General features: G+C 41.6%; 1 protein-coding gene across 1 annotated transcript; it reads right to left on the reverse strand.

The window, feature by feature from the left end:
• Positions 1-766: 766 nt before the first annotated feature.
• LOC121861647 (structural maintenance of chromosomes protein 2-like) lies at positions 767-18302 on the reverse strand (the record flags this gene model as incomplete). Its single annotated transcript, XM_042359541.1, has 2 exons — positions 18106-18302; positions 767-883 (listed from the first exon to the last, which is right to left on the reverse strand). Coding segments are annotated over exons 1-2 (309 nt in total), but the record flags the coding sequence as incomplete, so codon positions are not given.
• Positions 18303-23393: the final 5091 nt, after the last annotated feature.

Below are 23393 nucleotides of genomic sequence, written 5' to 3' on the forward strand. Positions count from 1 at the left end.
TGGTTCCGAGGCAGAGGGTAGATTACTGGCCCTCAGGTGAATCACCATTACTAGGTGAATCATCATCACTGTCACTTACAGTTGTCAGGGCCTCCCTGACAAATCCCTCAAAGTCAACTTCATGGAGTGGCCTTGAGGGATGAAACTGCCGCGGCTAGGTCAAGCGTCGTCTTTCCTCCCTCCCTCCCTCCCCCGGGTGGACACGTCATAATACTTTAAGCCAATTACAGCTAGCAGCAGAGGAGGGTAGGGATGCATGGCCAATCAAAGGTCTGATACATCATATGACGTCAGTGATAACGCAACAAAGACACACACTGCGCAACCTTACAGCGCCGCTTGCCCAAGCGGAGGGAGGAGGAGGGAGGAGGAGGGAGAGGCAGGCAGGCGGGCGGGCGGGTTGCGCGTGGCGCGTGGGGAAAATCTAAAAATAGCGTCGCGCCGGACACTCTCGGCGTAATGGCGTTCGCGACCGCGGAATGTAAGAATGTTAGGTTCTGGCAAGGCACCGCGTTAACGGTGAAACGCGGAATGCGGGACCGCGTAATATGAGGACCAACTGTTTATAGTATTCCACATACACATAAGTATAAATAAAAAGTTTATGTGATGATCGGACAACGTCCATTTCGGTTAACGTCACGTTTCCAAGAACGTATCTAGGACGTTAACCGACGCATTTCTGTATATACAGTATATATATATATATATATATAAGAGAGAGAGAGAGAGAGAGAGAGAGAGAGAGAGAGAGAGAGAGTCTTACCTGTTCCCACGCCTGCCTCAGAGCTTCCTTTTTCTTCTCGTCCAACTCACGAATGACCTTCTCAATTTTGGCCTTGTCATTCTCTACAATTCGTTTTTTCCTCATCAAATCATTGTACTGTGGAAAATAGGAAACACTAAGGCTATTAATTTGGAAAAAAATCTAACATTAATAGGGGAAACTTGTAATAAGGAAAAAATCAGTAACATTATTAGGGAAAAAATCTGACATTAATGGGGAAAAATCTGTGACATTAAGAGAAAAATCTGACATAAATAGGGAAAAAACCTGTAAAATTAATTGGGAAAAAATCTGTGAAAAAAAAAAAGCTTGCCATTAATATCACAAAGTAAATGCTCCTGGTGACAGCCCTTACTAAGTTTACCTGACTTAATATAACACACCTGCCCACTGGCTCTCTTCATGTGACCATTTACTTTATATTAGCAGATGATAAAGGATAACTATGATTATGGGTACACATACTGTAGCTCTATAATAACATCTCTTATACTTACAGTTGTCAAGTAACTAAATTAATTTACTTGAGTACTGTACTCAAGTAACATTTTTATGTATCTACCTTTTAAAAATTGATAAAAAATTTTTAGTACTTTTATTTAGTGTGGTTTTCTAACACTTTTACTCCAATACAATTGAAAAAACGAAAATCATTACTCGTTACAACATGCCCCAAACAAACATAATTTTAATGTCAGTGGCAAACTAATATATTTTTTAATTAATTATGAACAATACTAAAGAGTTTTCTGGGTAGAGGGTATGGTGTGGGTCTGTGGAGACACCACGCGGTCACATAACACCAGACTTTTCCTTTGATTTTCTTGCGTCCATTAGCACCTTGACCACCCACCTCACCTAGCCTACCCTCTTATCCCCTCTTTTCCCCCCACCTTTCCATTAGATGTCAGCTGCTCTTTGCATATACAGTAACTGTAACTAAAATGAATTTCAAAGAGACTGATTCTAAAATACTTTGTACATAATTCCATCTTCGATATAAAGCCTGTATCTATACATCTGTGTGAAACAGAGTGTATTTAAAATTCTGCCTATATAACTAAGTACCACTGTTCGCCGCCAGCACCTACCAGATGTTGCGTGGTGCGAAAAATTCAGTCATTCATCAATTAGAATTGAAAAGTGACTGACATCACCATAGCCACACCCCAATCAGAGGGACAATTCATGGTGAGTCTTAGGCAGACTCCATGACTATGGAGGCAACAATCATCCACAAACTCCTCAACTGAAGGAGCTTGATACGTAGCTACTTGAAATGCCCAGGGGATGGAATGGAGCTACTGAGGTCTTTCCCAACATTATGTGACTTATCTCTCAAGTTTAACACCCCACTACCTGCAACTGCTGCTTGTGAGCATCTGTTTAGTCAAGTTGGGCTTATTATTTATTATATAATTAATTTATTACACCCCAGGGTGCAACAAGCCTAGCCACAAGACCATGCGGTCAGACACTAATATATTGGTACTCGTGTCTTGGGGACAATGGGAGTTAGCACTCACCAAAGTGTGAGTAGTGTACAAAAATTAAATCCAAATCATTACTGTTACGAACCCCTCCACCCAGCACTACGCCATCTATTGTCTTGATCTACCTACCCAGCACCACGAGCAACGCCATCTAGGGACGAGACACGAGTATGACTCGTCTTAGTTACCACTCCGGGGTTTCCCTTCTCCATATCCTGGTTGTTGCGTCACTTCCTCCAAGTCTTCTTTGTGAGCTCCAATTCGAGGAGAGAGCACTACACTCTGGGAAGTGACCACAGGATCATCTATCCTCTAAACCTACGGCACAGTGACTACCTACCGTCTTCTACAATACTCAGCCTTACTCGTCAGCCATCTCAGCTCCTCACTTAAGTATTTGTAATCTTGTATTGCCTCTCCCACCTCCACCTTGCTTCACAATTGTTTTATGTTGTATTAATATGTATATACTGTTAATGTTTAGGTTAAGTATGGTTAAGGGTAATTTATAGGAAGCTGAATATTTTGTTAAGGAATTCATGGTACTTTATTATACACAACGAAAACTCGCATCCTTTGTCTACCCTTTTATAGTCCGATTGTCTTTGTTTTTTTTTAGTTGTTACCTGTTGGGATCTGGGTAGACTTTTAACTATATTCTCAATCCCCAACTCGTAACAAATGGCGACCGTGACAGGACTCGACCTTAAGTACCATATTCCTTCCCCCCTTGTTACTCATTGTTAATTATTCCTCCCAGTCACTTCTGTTCACAATTGCTATACGGTGGTTTAAAGTTTCCTTCATATGTGTGTGCATATATTGGTATTATCGTATAGTAAGAGTGACAGACGTAGGATATTAGGTTCCAAGTGTCATAAGGCTTACCTGTTATTACACGTGGCAGTCGTGTAGTAAGTCTTATCGAGTGTAGGGAAGAATCCGGATCTGTTTAATGCCGTACCCTCACTCCAGAGTAGGCTGTTCCATAGTCACTAGTTTAGGGTGAAGTGATATCTTGGGACGCCCCGCTCTACCAGGACCCCATAATTATAAAGCCTCAATTATTGTTCTTCTCATTATCTCATTCAGGGTCAATCATACCATTTATCAGGGTTGTTAATCCGGATCTTTATATAAATGCCGTAATACGCCCTTCCTCTTTCAAGTATATCAGGGTTGTTAATCCGGATCTTTATATTAATGCCGTAATACGCCCTTCCTCTTTCAAGTATCTTAGGGTTGTTAATCCGGATCTTTATATTAATGCCGTAATACGCCCTTCCTCTTTCAAGTCTCTTATCCTTATCTAAGGATCTTCTCAGAAGAACAATAATCATAAGTGTAATTTCCCTAGGTATAACTTGGTTAGTTTCTGGGACTTTCTGGTTATCCACTGCCGTGATATTTTCTAGGGTTATCCACTTATCTTATCTTTTGACCATTAGTTAATTTATCCTATTTTTCTTAACAATGGCCACCTCAGGTTTTGATCTCCAGGATTTTATTGAAAATCCTTCCGTAGCTAAATTACGTGTTAATATCCTGAAGAAAGAATGGAAAGAAATAGCCAACTATTACAATATCCCATTTTCACAGCAACTGACTAAGGAAATGTTAAAAAATCATGTGATTGAAGTGTTGGTTCAACAAGAAGTTTTAAAAGAATCCGCTGTTGACAGATTAACGCCCATGTCCAAGAAACTTCAACCACTATCCACCACCCCTCCTCACTCAGAAGTTGCCTCAGGTCTGGCTAGCCCTCAAGAAAAAGCACAAAGAGTAGACGCCTTGGAACTAGAACGAGCTAGGTTCGAGTTCCAAATCAAAATGAAAGAACTCGAGTTGGAACAGGCCAAGTTGGAGCAGGAGGAAAAGTTGGAACAGGCCAAGTTGGAACAGGCCAAGTTGGAGCAAGAGGGAATGTTGGGACAGGCCAAGTTGGAGCAAGAGGGAATGTTGGGACAGGCCAAGTTGGAGCAAGAGGGAATGTTGGGACAGGCCAAGTTGGAGCAGGAGGTTAGACTGAAAGAACTACAGGTGAGAGAGATAGAAGTCACCTTAACATCGGAGTTTAAATCAAAAGAAGTGGCATTAAAAGAGAGACTAGCTGCTTTTAACCCTGCTACTGCTTCTTCCCTTGTTCCCGGGTTTGATGAATCCGATATGGACGGGTCATTTAGGACTTTTGAGAAAATAGCCGGGAAGAATGAGTGGCCCAAGGACCAGTGGGTGTCAGTGTTAGTTCCTAAATTATGTGGTAAGGCTCGTAGAGTTTATAACTGTTTAGACCAGACTGATGACTATGATAACGTAAAAAAGAATATCCTCACCTCTTATGCTATCACGCCAGATGGATACCGGCAGAAGTTTCGTAAACTAACCAAACCATTTTCACACACCTTTGTTGAGTTTGCTCAAGAAAAGCTTAGGTTTTTAAGAAGTGGTTAGAGGCTACAGAGACCTCCACATTTCAGGATTTGTTAAATTTGGTAGTCCTGGAGGAGTGGAAGAGCAAGATACCATTTCACATCTTGAAGCATGTGGAGGAGCGTGGAGAGGTTAATTTAGGGCGTGCTGCTGAGCTGGCTGATGCGTACGCCTTGTTGGTGGAGTCACTGGGCAGTAGAGAACGTGGTACTTCCCGACATGTTAGGTCCTCCTCTGATGATAACCTTGGGGACGTGAGTGGTAGGTCGAAAGGTCCCACACCTACCCCCCCCTGATGCAACCAAGTTTTATTGTTCTTACTGTAAAAAACCAGGCCATACGATCCAGTCTTGTAAACACCCAAAGTGTCGAACTTGCTAAAAGTAGTTCCCTGGATCCCAAATCCAAACCAATAGCAACCACCAATGTGGAAAGGCCCCATCAGGATCTCTTCTCTTCATTCACCTATGAGGGAAAAATTTCAATCATAGAGGGGTCTCGTTCTTTCCCTATTCGTATACTACGTGATACGGGCGCAGCACAATCTATCCTCCTGTTTAACGTCATTCCTGATATATCTACCGCATTTACTAATGAGAGTGTTCTAATTTCAGATCTCTCATCCCATTCTTCCTATCCCTTAGCTAAAGTGCACCTCCAATGTCCCTTGATTACTGGGGAAGTGCAAATAGCCATTAGGAAAGATCCAATGCCTGTGAGCGGCATTCATTTATTATTGGGTAATGACTTGGTAGGAGATCTAGTGGTTCCCAACATAAAGACAGTCGACTCTCCCTTACCTGTCAACTCCACCACTGACCTTGAAGAAACTATTCCTCACCTTTTCCCATCTTGTGCTGTCACCCGGTCACAGAGTGTGCGAAATGGGCCCTCTTCATCTAAAACCACCTCTAATATCTTCCTACCCACAGAAGATCTGTACAATAAGACCATTAGTAAGGATGAGCTCATTAAAGCCCAACAATCTGATCCATCTTTGAATAAACTTCATCATGCAGCAGTTGAGGGTAAAGATTTTAACACCCTTCCGTGTTTTTATTATCATGAAGGGGTTTTGATGAGGGCCTATAGACCCCCTGAGCTTGCCCATCTAGACACGTGGTCTGAAATACATCAAGTGGTAATTCCCGCCTCAGTCAGACCAGCATTAATTGCCCTTGCCCATGATGGTATTTCAGGACATTTGGGAATCCTGAAAACATATAAAAAGCTCCTCCAACACTATTATTGGCCTGGACTTAGGAAGGATGTGTCAAAGTACCTAAAATCTTGTCATATTTGTCAAATGGTAGGAAAATCATATGAAAGTATACCAGCAGCTCCCATTAAGCCCATCCCAGTATTTTCTACACCATTTGAAAAGATTGTTGTGGATTGTGTGGGCCCATTACCAAAGACTAAGAAGGGAAATCAATTCCTGCTCACAGTTATGGATACCAGTACACGTTATCCTGAGGCTTTTCCCCTTAAAAGCATCACTTCAAAAAGCGTAATCAAACATCTTTTGCACCTTTTCACTTCAGTGGGCATTCCTAAAGAGATCCAATCCGATCAGGGCACCAATTTTACGAGCAATCTTTTCAAACAGGTGATGAAAAACCTCAGTGTGGACCATTGTACATCTTCGGCTTACCACCCACAATCCCAAGGTTGCTTGGAACGGTTCCATCAAACTTTCAAATCAATGCTCAAAAAATACTGTATAGAACACCAAAAGGAATGGGATGAAAGCATAGACTTGTTACTCTTTGCCATCAGGGAATGTCCCCAGGAGTCATTGGGTTTCTCCCCGTTCGAGTTACTATATGGGAGACAAATTAGGGGACCCCTTAAAATAGTAAAGGAGCAGTGGTTTGACACTCCATCTATTAAGCCCGCAACAGTTTCCCAATACATTGACACTTTACGGGACAAATTAACTGAAGTCCGAACCATTGCTCAGTCAAACTTAAAAAAAGTCCAAGAAAAAATGGTGAAGTCCCAACCTAAATTAGTTAAAAGATCATTTTCTCCAGGTGACAAAGTGTTACTCTTTCTACCCATTCCAGGCTCTCCCCTTAAAAGCAAGTTTACTGGTCCCTATATAGTTGCTAATAAACTATCTCCCCTCAACTATATAGTCCATACTCCTGATCGCAGAAAAGATTCACAACTTGTTCACATTAATCTCATGAAACTTTACCATTCCAGGCAGTCAGAGGAAGACATCCCAGAGGCTATAAGCCTACCTGTATTGCATACGGTTTTGTCAGGGCCGGAGCCGGAGACAGATGACATGGACCTATTGGAGAATTTAGACTTCCCTCTACCTAAAGAAAACCCTGCTAACAGTCACATACTCAACAACTTGGATGAGTATTTTTCTGTTTTGAATCCATCTCAAGCAAAAGATCTCACTAAGTTATTATCAACATTTCGTAAAGTCACGTCAGACCTCCCAGGGTTTTGCAATATACTTAAACATGATATTAAGCTAATCTCAGATGATGTACAACCCATTAGGCAATCAGCCTATCGACTAAATCCACAAAAAAAGAGATTATGAAAAAGGAGGTAGATTTTTTGTTAAAACATAACTTAGCTGAGCCTAGTACCTCCCCGTGGGCTTCACCTTGCCTTCTCATTCCAAAACCCGATGGCACTTTTCGTTTCTGTACCCATTATCGTAAAGTGAACCAGGTCACTGTCTCAGACTCCTACCCTTTACCTTTGATTGAAGATATAATAGACAGCATAGGCTGTGCCAAATTTATCAGGACGGTGGACTTATTGAAAGGATATTATCAAGTGGGACTCACGGATAGGGCAAAAATAATCTCAGCATTTATAACTCCATTTGGTCTTTTTCAATATTTGGTTATGGCGTTTGGCTTTTCTAATGCTCCGGCCACATTCCAGAGGGCCATCAACTACCTAATTCAGGACCTAGGTGGGACGTTCGCCTACCAGGATGACCTGGTGGTGGTGTCGGACAGCTGGGACGAACATCTGGTGCGTTTGGAGATACTGTTTGCACGACTGCAAGAGACTGGATTCACCATAAACCTGGCTAAATCTGCTTTTGGCCGGGCCTCAGTGACTTACCTGGGACATATCGTTGGGCATGGTATGGTGAGACCCAAGGACGCAAACGTTAAAGCCATCTTGTCCTTCCCCACTCCAAGGACGAGGAAGGAACTCGTGCGCTTCCTGGGGATGTGCGGCTACTACCGTCGGTTCTGCAGTAACTTCTCCAGCGTGGCCGGACCCCTCACAGACCTTACCAGTTCTGCGGTCCCTTACATCTGGAACCAGAGGTGCGACCAGTCTTTCCACCGCCTCAAAGCCTTCCTTGCCTCCAAGCCTGTAGTCCACCCCCCTGACTACACCTTGCCCTTCCATCTGCAAATCGACGCTAGTGGTGTCGGAGTTGGGGCTGTGCTCCTACAACCCGACCCAACCACTGATGTCCTTCACCCTGTGGCATACTACTCCGCCAAGTTGAAAAAACATCAGACCAACTACTCGACCATAGAGAAGGAGGCCCTGGCTCTGGTGTTGGCAATAAAGAAGTTTGAATGTTACCTCCAGTCTTGCCCACAAACAACCCTAGTCTTCACCGACCATAACCCACTCACGTTCATCCAAACCAACAAGACCTCCAACCAGCGAATCCTCCGCTGGGCTCTCCTCACCCAGCCCTATAATCTACAAGTCCGGCACATAAAGGGGGTGGACAACCTGATTGCAGACTCCTTATCCCGAGCTCCAGTGGAAATGCAGCAGCTACTCTCCAGACGCACCAGGTGAACACCTCCTTCGCGCCCGCGCTACGGAGGTCTTTGGAGGGGGGGTGTGTTACGAACCCCTCCACCAGCACTACGAACCACGCCATCTATTGTCTTGATCTACCTACCCAGCACCACGAGCAACGCCATCTAGGGACGAGACACGAGTATGACTCGTCTTAGTTACCACTCCGGGGTTTCCCTTCTCCATATCCTGGTTGTTGCGTCACTTCCTCCAAGTCTTCTTTGTGAGCTCCAATTCGAGGAGAGAGCACTACACTCTGGGAAGTGACCACAGGATCATCTATCCTCTAAACCTACGGCACAGTGACTACCTACCGTCTTCTACAATACTCAGCCTTACTCGTCAGCCATCTCAGCTCCTCACTTACGTATTTGTAATCTTGTATTGCCTCTCCCACCTCCACCTTGCTTCACAATTGTTTTATGTTGTATTAATATGTATATACAGTTAATGTTTAGGTTAAGTATGGTTAAGGGTAATTTATAGGAAGCTGATTATTTTGTTAAGGAATTCATGGTACTTTATTATACACAACGAAAACTCGCATCCTTTGTCTACCCTTTTATAGTCCGATTGTCTTTGTTTTTTTTTTAGTTGTTACCTGTTGGGATCTGGGTAGACTTTTAACTATATTCTAAATCCCCAACTCGTAACAATTACGAATAAGTAGGTGGTGACAAATAGTGGTTAATGACTGTGGTAGGCGGTCTCTGAAAATAGGACAGTCAAGGCAATAGTGCTGAAGGGTTAGGACAGTTACAGTGTTTACAGGAAGAGAAGTGTGGATCATCCACTCATCCCCCACCTTAAGATACATACCATATAGGTCTGTATCCTAACCTAATGCCCAGCAGAGACAACATTATGTCTGCGGACCATAAGCCCACGTCAACGATACTTGTATGGATAAGAAAGTGATCATATTGTTGGATGGATATATTTTCAACCCGTTCACTATCACTACGATGGATTGGAGGGAGAAGAGCGACTGAAGATATTCTCCTTTGATAGGTTATGCTGGGCTTATATTTAGGTCTAAAAGATCCTGATTGGACAGCCATAATTTTGAGAACCAGTTATTGATTAATCTTAATAGAAAGATTTGTATATAAACATAAGTAATGCTTTGTGTCTCTTATTTTTATCTTTAGTTAACTATTTTTTTCATAATTTACTGTAGATTTATTTTAATATTTAAGATATTTAATAATTTTGTTGTTACCTTTAACTTTCAGTACTTGAGTACTTTAAAGAGATACTTTTTTACTTCCACTTGAATACATTGACATTTGGAAAATAACAGAAGAGAAAGGCTGTAGACCAGAGCAGGTGTTTAATGCCAATGAATCTGGTTTATATTTGAAGAAAAAGTCTGGTAGAACATACATAAACAAGCAGGAGTGGCATGCCTCTGGGTTCAAGGCAGCCAAGGACAGAGTGAAGTTGATCTTCTGTGGCAATGTGGTTGGTCACGTGATCAAGCCTGGCTTGCTTTACCACTCAGCAAACCCTAGCTAGGGCTTTAAAGGGTAAAAACATTAACCTTTTGCCAGTGTTGTGGCAGTCCAACAAAAAGGCGTGGGTAACTAGGCAAACATTCCTGGTCTGGTTCCATAAATGCTTTGTCCCGGAAGTGGAAAAATACCTTGCTTCCTAGAAGATGGAATTCAAGGAGTTATTATTGATAAACAATCAACCAGGCCACCCAGAAAGTTTACAGTTTAGCCATCCAGGTGTAGAGATGGTGTTCCTACCCCCTAACACAGCCACTCGATCAGGGTGTAATACGCACCTTCAATAGGGTGTGTCAATTTTGTCAACATGTTAAAAATCAAATTTGGTAGTCAAAATATTGTGCCTCTTTATGTCTAAACTTGAGATTAGCAAACAAAAATGAATTGAAATAACCCTCACCTACATCAATTATACCTTAAAGTTTCAAATATCAGTATTTCAACAAATTAATGAGACTTGATTAGAATTATTCACTTGATATTAACTAATCTCATGGTTCTATAGCTTGTGTACAATATGCATGTCAGAACATGAACATGAACAGGCTCTCCGTGTGGGACAGTTTAATTCTTGTTTTGACTTGTACCAAGCGTGAGGATAAGGCGCCCGGCTCACTCTCCTTCTAGATATCATAGACGGTGGTTTGCTCTCATTGCACTTGCACCTACTCTACCAGACGAATTCTACATTTTAATTATTGTAAGTAGGGCATATTGATTGTCGCAGTTACTTATATCATTGTATAAAACATTATGTTCTAAGAAATTATTATGTTATTTCTGTTACAGCATTTTTGATAAACAAATTGATATTTTTTGAAACAACAATTGAATTATGAAACATTGAAATATTTTTCTATTTGTCAGATAGTGTGAAGATGTCAAAATTGAAGACAAGAAGTCAGTTGTCAACCCACTTGAGCCTGCTAGTTGGTAAAGGGAAGGAGCTTCCTGTATCAGAACTTCCAACAGTGAGAGACATGCTAAGATTAGGGTTACTCCTTCGAGAAAAAAATGCAAAGGACAGAAGGAACTATACAGATAAAGAACTCATAAATGACATGATAGTCCCTCTTCTGCATCAATGGACAAAAGCTAATGCACTATTCAAACCACCTGTGATTAATCAGTGTCGAACTATTGAGCTAAAACTAACGAAATTATGGCACAAAGCAGTTGAAACATCACTTGGTAAAGGAAACTTGGCCAGGAAAAATGAATTTCTGCACACACTTGATAGTCTGTTTGACATTTTGACCTGCAAGTGCTCCATACAATTATGTTCTGAATCCAACTGTTCTCACTCAGGTAAGAGAGAAAATAATTCCCACATTGATTGTGGTTGTCCTCGTGAAAAGAAGATCCCTGTTTTAGAGCTTGAATTTATAAAGGCACAGAGGACAAAGGCAGAAGGCCAAGGAAGTATGCAAATGGGTTCAATAGATTATTCAGAAACAAAGAAGCAGATTGCTAATGCCAAGAAGAGAGAACAAATCCGAGAGAGGGAACAAAAGAAGAAAATGAAGAGTGAAGAAGCCATCCAAAGAGAGGAAGAGCTGTGTCAAGATGTTTATCACTTCTTTGATAGTTCTTCTGATGAACAGGAAGCAACATCAGATGATAGTTCCAAAGAGCCATCTGAACCTTTACCAAAGAAAATGAAATACAACACAAGAAATATTTCAAACATTGCTTTAGCTAGTATTCGCCACCATGCTGGACTTCGTGAGGCTGCAGAAATTGCAACTGCCGCTTGGATAGATGCAGGCCTCATCAGCCGAGAGGATGTATCTTTGGTGATAGATCATAATAAAATTAGAAGAGCACAAGAAAAAATAATGAAGGAAATATCTGATCAGCATGAAAAAGATTTAAGCGAGGGAGGGCTCTCCTGTCTTTTGTTTGATGGAAGAATAGATGACACAAAAGTTTTGCTAGAAGTAGAGGGAGTGAACAGAAAGTTTCCAGGTCTCATCAAAGAAGAACACTACTCTGTCTGTTCTGAGCCTGGTGGTCGGTTTTTGTTTCACTTTGCTCCCGAAACTGAAGTAGAAGGGAAGAAACATGCAGAGGTCATTGCTGATCATATTTTATGTTGGGTTCAGGAGAGAGGACTTGGCAGTTCACTGCAGGCTGTTGGTGGAGATTCAACTGCAGTGAACACCGGATGGCAGGGGGGTGTAATGACGCATTTAGAGAAAAAACTAGGAAGAAGACTTGTTTGGATTGTATGTGATTTACATACAGGCGAGCTACCTCTTCGTCATCTCATCCAGGAACTTGATGGTCCTACAAAGAGCAACAACAAGTGGTCAGGTCCCCTTGGCATCATGCTGGATGAAGCAACACAACTAGAAATAAATACAACCTTTCCAAAGGTCGAAGTTGGCCCTCCCCTTCCGGCGTTGTCTGAAGGAGTCATCAAAGATCTCAGCACAGATCAATCCTATGCTTATCGTATTGCCCAAGCAATAAGATCAGGAGAAGTGCCTCAGTCATTGGCTCTCTTGGAGATTGGACCTGTCAGTCACAGCCGTTGGTTAACTACAGCTCTTCGTTTCTGCAGGATTTGGATTTCCAAACACGAATTGAAGGGCAAAGTGCTGAAGAATTTGAGGTTAATTGTTGAATTTATTATTGGAGTTTATCTTCCCCAGTGGTTTAGTGTGAAACTTAATCCTATGTGGGTGGATGGGCCCAATCACCTTTTGTTTCAATTGCAGCTAGTAAGAACACAGAGGAAGGTAGTGAGGGACATCGTGTTACCTGTGGCAAGAAGGTCCGCTTGGTATGCTCGATCAGAAGCAGTTTTGCAAGCAATGCTTTGCAGTCAATGTACCAATCTCCGAACCGAGGCTGTAGAAGTCATTCTAAAGATTAGAGGAACGCTAATAGATGACGACCAGTTGGGAGACTGTTCGTTTCATTCAAGAAAAGTTCCCCCAATAAACGTCAATGCCACCAAATTGTCAGAATTGGTTGACTTGAGTTTGGAAGTCTTAGAGCCACCATTGACAACAAGTCTAACTAGCCAACAATTGAGAAACCTTAAAGAGACTCCAATGCAGGTGCCGAAGTGGCCTTCCCACACTCAAAGTGTGGAGAGATGTGTGAAAATGGTCACAGAAGCAGCGGGCCATGTTTACAGCCACGAGAGGCGAGAAGGTTACATCAAAGCACAAATAGCAAGCAGACTACTGATGACAAGAAACCAAAGCAAAGAGAGTATGAAGGCATTGGTTACTTTCAAATAGACTACGGATAATAAAATATAATAATTTGAAACTTGAAACAGTAACATGTGTGCAAACGCTGGTTATGTTATAAATTCACAAATATGTACATTTAAAAATCCATTTGATGAAGGTAGGACTTATTATAAAAAAAAATTTATGCCAGAATATTGTTTTGCATGCTTAAAGACTACAATAAATAGCTACCAAATTACTCGATTTTCAATTTAGCCAGTTCACCCCCTAAATTGACACACCCTAACCTTCAAGGCATATTATACATGCCGCTCTTTTGGTTGTATCCGTAGTGCCATGGATGAAGACCCTGACCTTGATGTTAGCAAGTGTTGGAAGGAGAACAACATTGTGGACTGCATTACCAACATCAGTGAATTATTCAATGAACTCACACCAGAGAAAGTGACTGCTTGTTGGCACACCTTATGGCCTGAATGTGTGAATAACTTCCAGGGATTTCCGTCCATAGTAAAGGATGTGAATGACATTGTGAGTGTTGCACGTCAGTTGGGTGGTGAGGGGTTTGTGGACATGGCTGCTGAAGACGTGGAAGAGCTAATTGATGGGCATGGAGAGGAACCGACAGAAGAGGATTTGGAAGAATTGGTAAAAAGTGCTGAGGAAGATGAAGAGGAACTCATTATGAAATTACAACAAGAAGGTTGGAGCTTGGAAAATTTTAGTGAACTACAGTAAGATCTCATATTTCGTGCGGCTTCATTTCGCATTTTTGAATTTCGCGAGCACTACTTTATATAACCAAGACTTATATTTGGCGTAAAATATTGTAAGTTTCACGAGATCCTACCAGCTGAACGCGAGATCCAGCAAGCTGAATGTTGGCCACTGTCTTGAATGACGTCACAGCCATCATACCAGTTAGAGTCATTTAATAATAATAATAGTAATAAACGGTTTATTAATAATTGCAGCCGGTGGCTGAAAATATACAAACTTACATGTGATTTAGACATAATGATATGCATTCAATACATTTACAGGGCTGTACAGTACATAAATCAGGAGTTGTTTATTATTTTAACAATAGATGGGATGGTGCTACTCTTATATCTATCAGTGTGGGCTCTTATGGGCTGAATTTTGTTGTAGTGGCGGACTGCGCGAAGTGGGCTGCCGGTGGCAGGAAGTGGCGATGACGAGGATGGTGCAGTAGTCCACTGCCAAACCTTGCTAGTGCTTGGTGGTGGAGGTCAATGAGGGATGGCATTTCCAGGGTGGAGAGAGCGTTGTTGTAACCGGAGTAGTCTGTGCCGAGCATGATTCTGCAGGCCCTTTTCTGTACCTTCTCTAGCTGACGTTGTTGGGTAGAGTTGAGAGAAGACGACCAGGCTGGTGACGCATATGTTAATTTGGGGAGAATAAAGTCGCTGTAGATGGTCCTCAGCTCTGGCATGGGTGCCCAAAGTGACCTGAGTCGTCGTAGCATGTAGAGTCGGTACGAGGCTGCCTTGATTGTGTTGTTTACATGGGCCTTCCAGTCCAGTTTGTGGTCTATGGTAACACCCAGGAGTTTGGTAGACTGCACTAACTGGAGAGGATGGGCACCCACTGTAACTGCTGGAGCTTGCACTGGAGTGGTGGCGGTATTGATGTGCATGACTACGGTTTTGGTGTGGTTGATGGTGACCTTGTTCTCTGTAGTCCATGCCTGTAGCCTGTCCAGGGTGCCTTGTAGCGATGAGTAGTCCGGTGAGGTGTTGCCCACTGTGACCCCCACAGTGCAGTCATCCACGTACTTCCACCTGTGAGGAGTGTCCGATAGAGCGTCGTTGAGGAAGCACAGTGGTCCCATCTTGGTCCCCTGGGGAACACCGCAGGTGAGGTGTTGGAATGTGGAAACAGAACCCTGGTACCTGACTGCCTGACACCACTCACTCAGGAAATTTGTGTTGTCAACATGAATTGGTTGTAACACGATTGATGAATAGGGGAATGCTGTTTGTAAACTGCGAACTTTTGCATACGAATGTTGACTATAGCGCGATTCCATCCTCAACATTTTAAACCTTGTGCGGGGTTAAGCAATGTTTACAGTTCATGTTCGACATCACATGTTCAATTGATTCGTGTCTTTTGTTTGTGAAGTGTTTTTTGAGAGGTACTCTGAAAATTTTGTTCTTTTTTTTGCAAATTTAGCTGTTGCCCATAAATACTGTATGAAAAAAATAAGAAAAAGAATGTTTCGCAGTGAGGACTAATAACGGTTTACACCAGCGCTCTCTGCTTACATCACGTGATCAGTTGAATCGCGTGATTTCTGTCGATTACTCTGTGATTTTCGATTTTCTCTAAATTTGTTGTGTTAGCGATGAATATGGAAAGACAAGGTAAGAAGAATGTTTCCAAGAAGCATTTTGGTGATCGAATTGCTGGTGGTGAACGTAAAAGAGGTTCACAAGACCACAACTATTGCGCTGTAGCCCACGCCATCCTAGCGACTGCCTGGGCTGCTATTGTGTGCTTTTATGGGTGGTGTTACCACCTGTTGAGTCAAGATAATGGCCTCTACCTGTACTGGGGGTCCTACTGGTGCTGGTGGGGGTGGGAGAGACCCGCCTAAGCGGCCAAATAAGGAAAAGGAGAAGCGAGACTATCATAAGGGAGTTAAGTTTGCCAAGTACTCGATGCAGGATAAGCAGCGTGTGATTGAGTTACTTGAGGAAGGCTCAAAAACTAGTTTCCGGAGAGAGCGGAGCAGTGAGTGAGGAAACACCAGCTGTAGCTCTCTCCCTCAGTGTTTGCTTCTACACACACAATGATTAATTCCCTTTATGTTTTTGACCTTATGATAATTATTTTATAATGTTTTAGGCACATACTGTACTGTGTGTGGTGCACATTTAACCAGCCAAGTCGTCAGATATGCTATTGACAAGTATATACAGGGCTGCCTCACTTTTCGCAAATGATACGAGCATGAAACTCGTTGCAAATATCGAAATTGCGAATAGTGGAGCAATTTCTCCCATAAGAAATAATGTAAATAGGGGGGATACGGGTGGTCACGGCCGTCAGATTTTAACACTTGTTTTACTCAATACATATATATCATAAAATAAATAAAGAAACAAGGGCATAATATCAAATAAACATCAATAACAAACACTTTGAGTTAATTAGGCGTATATGTTTACAAAAACAGTATACTGTACTTTACATGTTTGAGTGTGTGAGTGACTGAACGTTTATGTGCGTAGGTGTGTGTAATTTACCTCTGATGTGCTGTGTTGCTTGCTTGCTGAAGTTGGCATTAGGGGAGAGGGTGAGAGGAGGCTGGGTTCGTCAGCCACCTCACTCTCCTCACTGCCAGGGTCGTCAGCCACCTCACTCATTATCGTTGTCAATTTGCACTGAAAGCTGTTGTTCTCCACTACCTTCTGTTGAATCATGCGTTGTGATAAAGGTGTTTTAAGGCGCTGGGTCTGGTCGTCAATCCACGTGCTCAACATCCGCTCCATACTTTCATCTCAGCATCACGGAACCTCGTCACCTTCGTAGCCGTCAGTGGTGTTGCAGACCCGGCCATCTCCTTGATCTCGCCAGCACTTTTAACCATAGAATGCACCGTAGAGGGAGCCAAGCCGTGCACGTGCCCAATCACTGACGTTCCTTCTCTGTGTTCATATCTTTTTACGATATCCAATTTCACGTCCAACGTAATTGCCACATGTGATCTCTTAGCAGCATTGCTGGGAGTTTCAGGAGCTGGTCGCTTAAGCATTGCGAGATCACATAAAACACAACTGCGAGATCACACAAAACACATGCCAGCACGTGTGAGACTGAAGTGAGTGGGAGCGTATAGCAGAGGAATACGTACACACGTATACACGCTGTCTTACGCTACGGTTGAGGCGCGCGGTTCAAAATTTTTGCTCATAAGAATTTGCAAGTAAACGGTGCAACCATTGCAAATAGTGGAAATGGTTAACAATAAATTGATTGCGGATAAACGGGGTTACGAATACCGAGGCTATGAATAACGGGGTTTGCCTGTATAACCAATTAACCATGTACTTTATGGGTGATTTAAGGGATTTTCAAGGGTAATTTTTACAATAAGCGTTAAGCCTTTATGCGCCCTCTTCAGAATGAAACCAACCGCGTAAGACGTGACACAACAGTACATGAAAGATTTTTTTTCTGATTTTATACAAGAAAAGGAATCGATATTTTTTCGTGATATTATACTTTTTTTCTTCAGATTCAACATTTATCCTGATTTAAAAAGAAAAGAAAAGAATTCTTTCTTTAACAGGACATTAAATTTTGACTTTGTAATAGATCTTCGCTTGGCAATGAAAGTAAAATTGTACCCATACAAAGTTAAAATGATGACCACCTTTCAAGAAACTCAAGTCACTATTAATATGGTCTGGAAAGATACACTACACATCTCACTCTTGTCCAAAATTCATAAAAGTGGTAATTATCATCTCTGTTGAAGTGATTCTTCTTTTTTATCAACAGACAAATGTAACTAATTTGTCACATTTGAAAATTAATTAAAAAATTGGCATAATAATTGATCTTATACATAAAGTCACTCAGGTATGGCACAAGAGCAGATAAATCATCAAGCACAAAATTCAAGCACTGTGGCATCATCTCCCAACAGCAACTCACTCTGCTACACCAAGCTGAAGAACATGCCAGGTATTGTCTGAGGGCAGTGTTGCCACCCCACACAATACTGAGGAGAAAATTATGTAAATGTTGCCATTGTTACAGCATTCTCAGCTTTTGAGAGGCAGCCTTAGCAATGTTGTAGATGTGTAGCTTCCATAACACATTACCTGTTCTTCAGCTTTCCCCAACATGTTCATGGCTCTCATGTTCACATTCTTGGACAATTTAGCCTTGAGTTCTTCCAGTTTGGTGATCTTGCGTCCAGCTTCCACAGGATCATTAGCAGTGAAATCATAACCAGTGTTGGGCTGTCCGAAGAATTTGCGATCTTCAACTATCCACTCGTGTTCTGATAGCATCTGGGCCACCTAAAATATAAACAGTTTGAAATGATGGCTAGCAGGCAGGCAGTCGAATTACACCATTTACAAATTGACAACTCTGGTATAAACGGTTAGTTATCTAGGTAGATTTTATCAACAATTTTAAGATTTTTTTTTCTCTGAATATATATAAATTTTCATATCCTCCCCTCCCCTTAAAACTCTGGGGTTAGAAAATAAATTTACTTGTTAGTCGTCGTCGTACATCCTCCTCATCCTCCTCGTCCAGAGCCTCTGGTGGTGGTGGGGATATGTGTGTTTTTCTGTGTTGAACCAGGTTATTCGGCGGCCAAAAAAAATCTCGTCCGTCCGTCACAGAACTCACATTCTCACTCACATTTTAAAGTTTTCTTTGAGCTGTGACGCAACTGATGACGGCGAAGGTTCCGTGTACTACTTAAATTCTTGCCATATACGTTACAGCGAAACTTTGCCTCCAGTATGTTCTATGTGGTGAGAATATAATATATTCGGCCAATAAAATTTCTCGTCCGTCACAGAACTCACATTCAAAAGTTTTCTTTGAGCTATGACGCAACTGGTGATGGGTTACTTGCTTGTACTACTTAAAATCTTGCAACATACGTTTCGATTTACTTCGGACAGGGGTAGATCATCGAACTCGTATTCCCCCACTCCTCCTCTTCCTCTTCCTCCTTCACTATATCAAAATCTAGTAATTCTTCCTCCTTCTCCTCTTTAGTTGTAATTTAATTTCATCTTCTTCCTCCTCTCCCCCTCCTCCTCCTCCTCTTCCTCCTTCGGTTGTGGTTTATCCTCAGGCAATTCTACTCCATGTAGCTTGCAGTTATCGTCGTCGTCGTCGTCATCATTATCCTCTGGTGGGGATATGTGTTTTTTTGTGTGGCGAATCAGGCTACTCAACCAATAATATTTATAATCACAGAACTCACATTTAAAAGTTTTCTCTCCTTTATCGCTATGGAGCAACTGGTGATGGCTAAGGCTGCGTGTACTACCTAAAATCTTGCCACATACGTTACAGCGAAACTTTGCTTCCTGTGTGTGTATTTTTCTATGGTTTTTCAGGGCAGTCGGCCCGTAGTATCTCTTCTCACAAAACTCACATTTAAAAGTTTTCTCTCCTTTATGAAGCAACAGGTGTTCGCGAAGGTATGTTGCACGACTTAATTTCTTTCCACATATATTACAGAGAAATGGGGATATCTGGTGTTTATATCTGTGGCGAACCAAGCTATTCGGCCAATAAAATTTCTTGTCACAGAGCTCACATTCAAAAGTTTTCTTTTAGCTGTGACGCAACTGGTGATGGCGAAGGTTACTTGTATTACTTAAAATCTTGCCACATATGTTACAGCGAAACTTTGCTTCTTGTGTGTGTGTTTTTCTGTGTTTATTCAGGGTAGTCCGCCCGTAATAGTTCTTTTCACAAAACTCGCATTTAAAAGTTTTCTCTACGTTGTGGCTCAACCGATGTTCGCGAAGGCTGGTTTCATTACTTAAAATCCTGCCACATATGTTACAGCGAAATTTTGCCTCCTCCTGTTTGTTGTGTTTTTTTCTTTGGTTGCGATTCAGGGCTTGTCCGAGAAACTCGCTTTTTTTGTCGCTGTCGAGATAAATCTTCTGCAGTAACCTCGATCTCGTCAATTCGTCCATAATATTAGCAAATTGATAACAGCAGCAGCGGCGGGAAGAGAAAGAAGGCAAAGGCAGGCATTTTTTTTTACCAGCCAGAAAGGTACCGTGGTAGTTTATATTTGTGTTTGGTTTGTTAACAAACCAACAAAGAAGCCAGGCCCAGGCTACCGACCGATACCCTCGAGGGCGAAGTACAGACTAAGTAGAGGACGGAAACACCAACACCAGCACCAGCACCATCCTGCCTAGACCTTTTTGAGGACGGAGAGTTTCTAAAATTTATTTTTCAAGGATTAATTATGTTTTAAGATTGCTTCATTGAAGCATTTACAAAGTAGAATCCACTTCCACCCTCCTCCCCTCCTCTCCTCTTTTCGGTGGTCTGCCGCCGAAAGAGTGAGTACACGTCATTCATCGTCCGTCATCTGAAAAAACTATAAAGAAAAATAAAAAAAATATAGTAAATATAATTTTAAAACCCTTTTTGTGAGGTGAGTATGGGGAATAAGAGATGAGTATTTACTTTATTATTTATAATATCAGATAATGACTGCTCGCTCGCTCTAATGTGAACGAACGGAACGAACTCTTTTTTCTTCCTCGGACAGGGGTAGATCATCGAACTTGCATTCGTCCCAGCAGCGACATCATCATCGAAACTTGCATTCTTCTTCTTCCTCTTCCTCCATAGCTTACAATTATCGTCGTCTTCTTCGTCGTGTCCGTCGTCATCTGATGGGGATATGTGTGTTTTTCTGTGTTTAATCAGGCTACTCGGCCAATAATATTTCTTGTCACAGAACTCGCATTCAAAAGATTTCTTTGAGCTGCTATGACGCAACTGGTGATGGCGAAGGTGGCTTGTACTACCTAAAATCTTGCCACATACGTTACAGCGAAACTTTGCCTCCTGTGTGTGTATTTTTCTGTGTTTATTCAGGGTTTGTAGTCTATAATATTTCTTATCGCAAAACTCACATTTAAAAGTTTTCTCTCTTTTCTCATCGCTATGGAGCAGCAACGTGTTCGCGAAGGCAAGTTGCACTACTTAAATTCTTTCCACATATGTTACAGAGAAATAGAGGTGGGGGTGGGTATATCTGCTGGTGTTTATTTCTGTGGTGGCGAGCCAGGCTACTCGACCAATAAAATTTATCTTCACAAAACTCACATTTAAAAGTTTTCTCTCTTTTATCGCTATGACACATTTGGTGATTGCGAAGGTTGCTTGCACTACTTAACATCTTGTCACATACGTTACAGCGAAACTTTGCTTCCCGTTTCTGTATGTGTGTTTTTCTATGGTTATTCAGGGCAGACTGCCAGTAATATCTCTTCTCACAAGACTCACATTTAAAAGTTTTCTCTTTCTTGTGGCGCAACTCGTGTTCGCGAAGGCATGTTGTATTACTTAAATTCTTGCCACATATGTTACAGAGAAACTTGCTGCTTATCTCGTGTTTAATTCTGTGGTGTTTATTCAGGCTAGCCTGCCAAAAAAATGTCTTGTCACAAAACTTACATTTAAAAGTTTTCTCTTTATCACTGTGGCGCAACTCGAACTGGCTTTTTTGTCTTTGTCGTGTAGCTCTTCTAACGTTGTAGGTAGCAGTAACATTGTAGTGACGCATAGAAGGTGATAAGACAGCCCCTCAGACAGCTCTCATAGCGAAAACTGGATATCAATTCCAATATAGCAGTAGAGCAGTAGTAGTTGTCTTTCCAGAGTTGAAGCTGGCTAATCAAACAGGACTAATAGACAGTCCTCATGCAGCTTTTCCCTCCTCACTACTTGGTCTTGATACCTGCTTTATCTTTGAAGGGGTTAATGCCTGTAGCTAAATTCCAAATATAAATTCAAGTCATCCATCCATCAAAGACAATGATGTTAGTTTGTTGGAGTAAACCGATTTAATATAGTCCGGTTTTTAAGCACTATATACACACTGCATACGAGGGGTAACTGGCAACTTGGGCATGACGGTTGCCACTTAACACCAAGGATAAAGAATAGTCTATTTCTTATTTTGAGGAAAGTGTTTTAATACTATTTGTGACAATATGATCCCATCTCTCCTTGTTAATTATGACATTTGCTCCGCCTCTATAGAAGAAGCAATACTCACTCCCTCATGCGGCTCCATTTTGATAAAAAGGAAAGTCACAGTTTCACAAATAAAACACTTATTTCTGTAGATTATTATTTTCAGCCTAGCAGACCAAAGCCATTACTTCATTCTCCCCGACTTCATTTCACTTAACCTTCCATTTTTTTTTTTTTTTTTTTGCTTGCATTTTCATTTTATCTTATTTTCTTTCTTCTTATTCTCCTTCTCCTCCTCTTCACTTGGTATTATCTTCTTCCTCTTCCTCCCTCTTCATAATTAGCTACCTCCTCCTCCTCTTCATAATTATCTTCTATTTCTTCTCTACCATCTATCTCCTTCCCTTCATTATTCTCCTTCCCTTCATAATTATCTATCTCCATCTCTTCGTTGTTGTCTTCTTCTTCAATTTCTATTTCTTCTCTCAGCGAAGCAGATGAAATTTAGTTTAGTAACGGGAAAAACACACCACCACGCAGCGGCGGCGGCGGCGCGCACGCGCACCGGCGCTCTTTTCTTTGGCTGCGCGCGAATTTCCTCCCTATTGGACTTTCTGTTTAGATTTCTCCAATAGCTTTTCTCGACATTGTCTTGCATTGTTGGTTATTTGTTTCCTACCATACCATGGTTGCAATCAAAATCAGGACATTTGATGACGGTACCAATCAGAATCAAAATCACAACGACGACATCCAAGCTCTGAAAATTGGCAATCATTCAGTCTGCTGTTCAGTGGGTGGGTGATAGGGAGAAGAGAGCATTAGCTCTGAGGGTGTTGCACTTTCAAGCATTATTTGTTAAGCTTACGCCTAACTATATACGCTCTAAGTGATGGAGTCATATCCTGCATCAATATACTCCACCCTTTTTTAATCAAAATGTTGTAAAATATAACTCATCACTGAGGGATTGACTCCCTTTTAATAATTTATGTCGGGTTTACCAAGTTACTAAAATGTTGTTTTAAAGTTTTTGTTATTTATAATTTTAGGATTCTTTCTTAAAGAAGAATTAGGAAAACAAAATAAAATAAATTGTGTATTTACCAGTTTCCAATAACTTATATATGATTGCTTTGTTCTTGTGTTGTTGTTGGTGGTTGCTGTTGTTGTTGTTGTTATTGGTTGTTGTTGCGGTTGTTGTGGTGGTTGCGGTTGCGGTTGTTGTTGTTGTTGTTGTTGTTGTTGTTTTTGTTGAGATTGTGGTGGTGAAGTTTGTGGATACATCCTATTATTATAATACAGATAGGGATGACATTGAAATTAGATAAAGAAGATGATGAACTATGAGGGGTAAGGTATAGGAGGAAGTAAAAGGTGGTGGTGGGGAGGAGGATACTGATAC

This window comes from Homarus americanus, unplaced genomic scaffold (genome assembly GCF_018991925.1).
Source record: "Homarus americanus isolate GMGI-L3 unplaced genomic scaffold, GMGI_Hamer_2.0 scaffold34713, whole genome shotgun sequence".
In the NCBI taxonomy this organism is placed as follows: Eukaryota; Metazoa; Arthropoda; class Malacostraca; order Decapoda; family Nephropidae; genus Homarus; species Homarus americanus.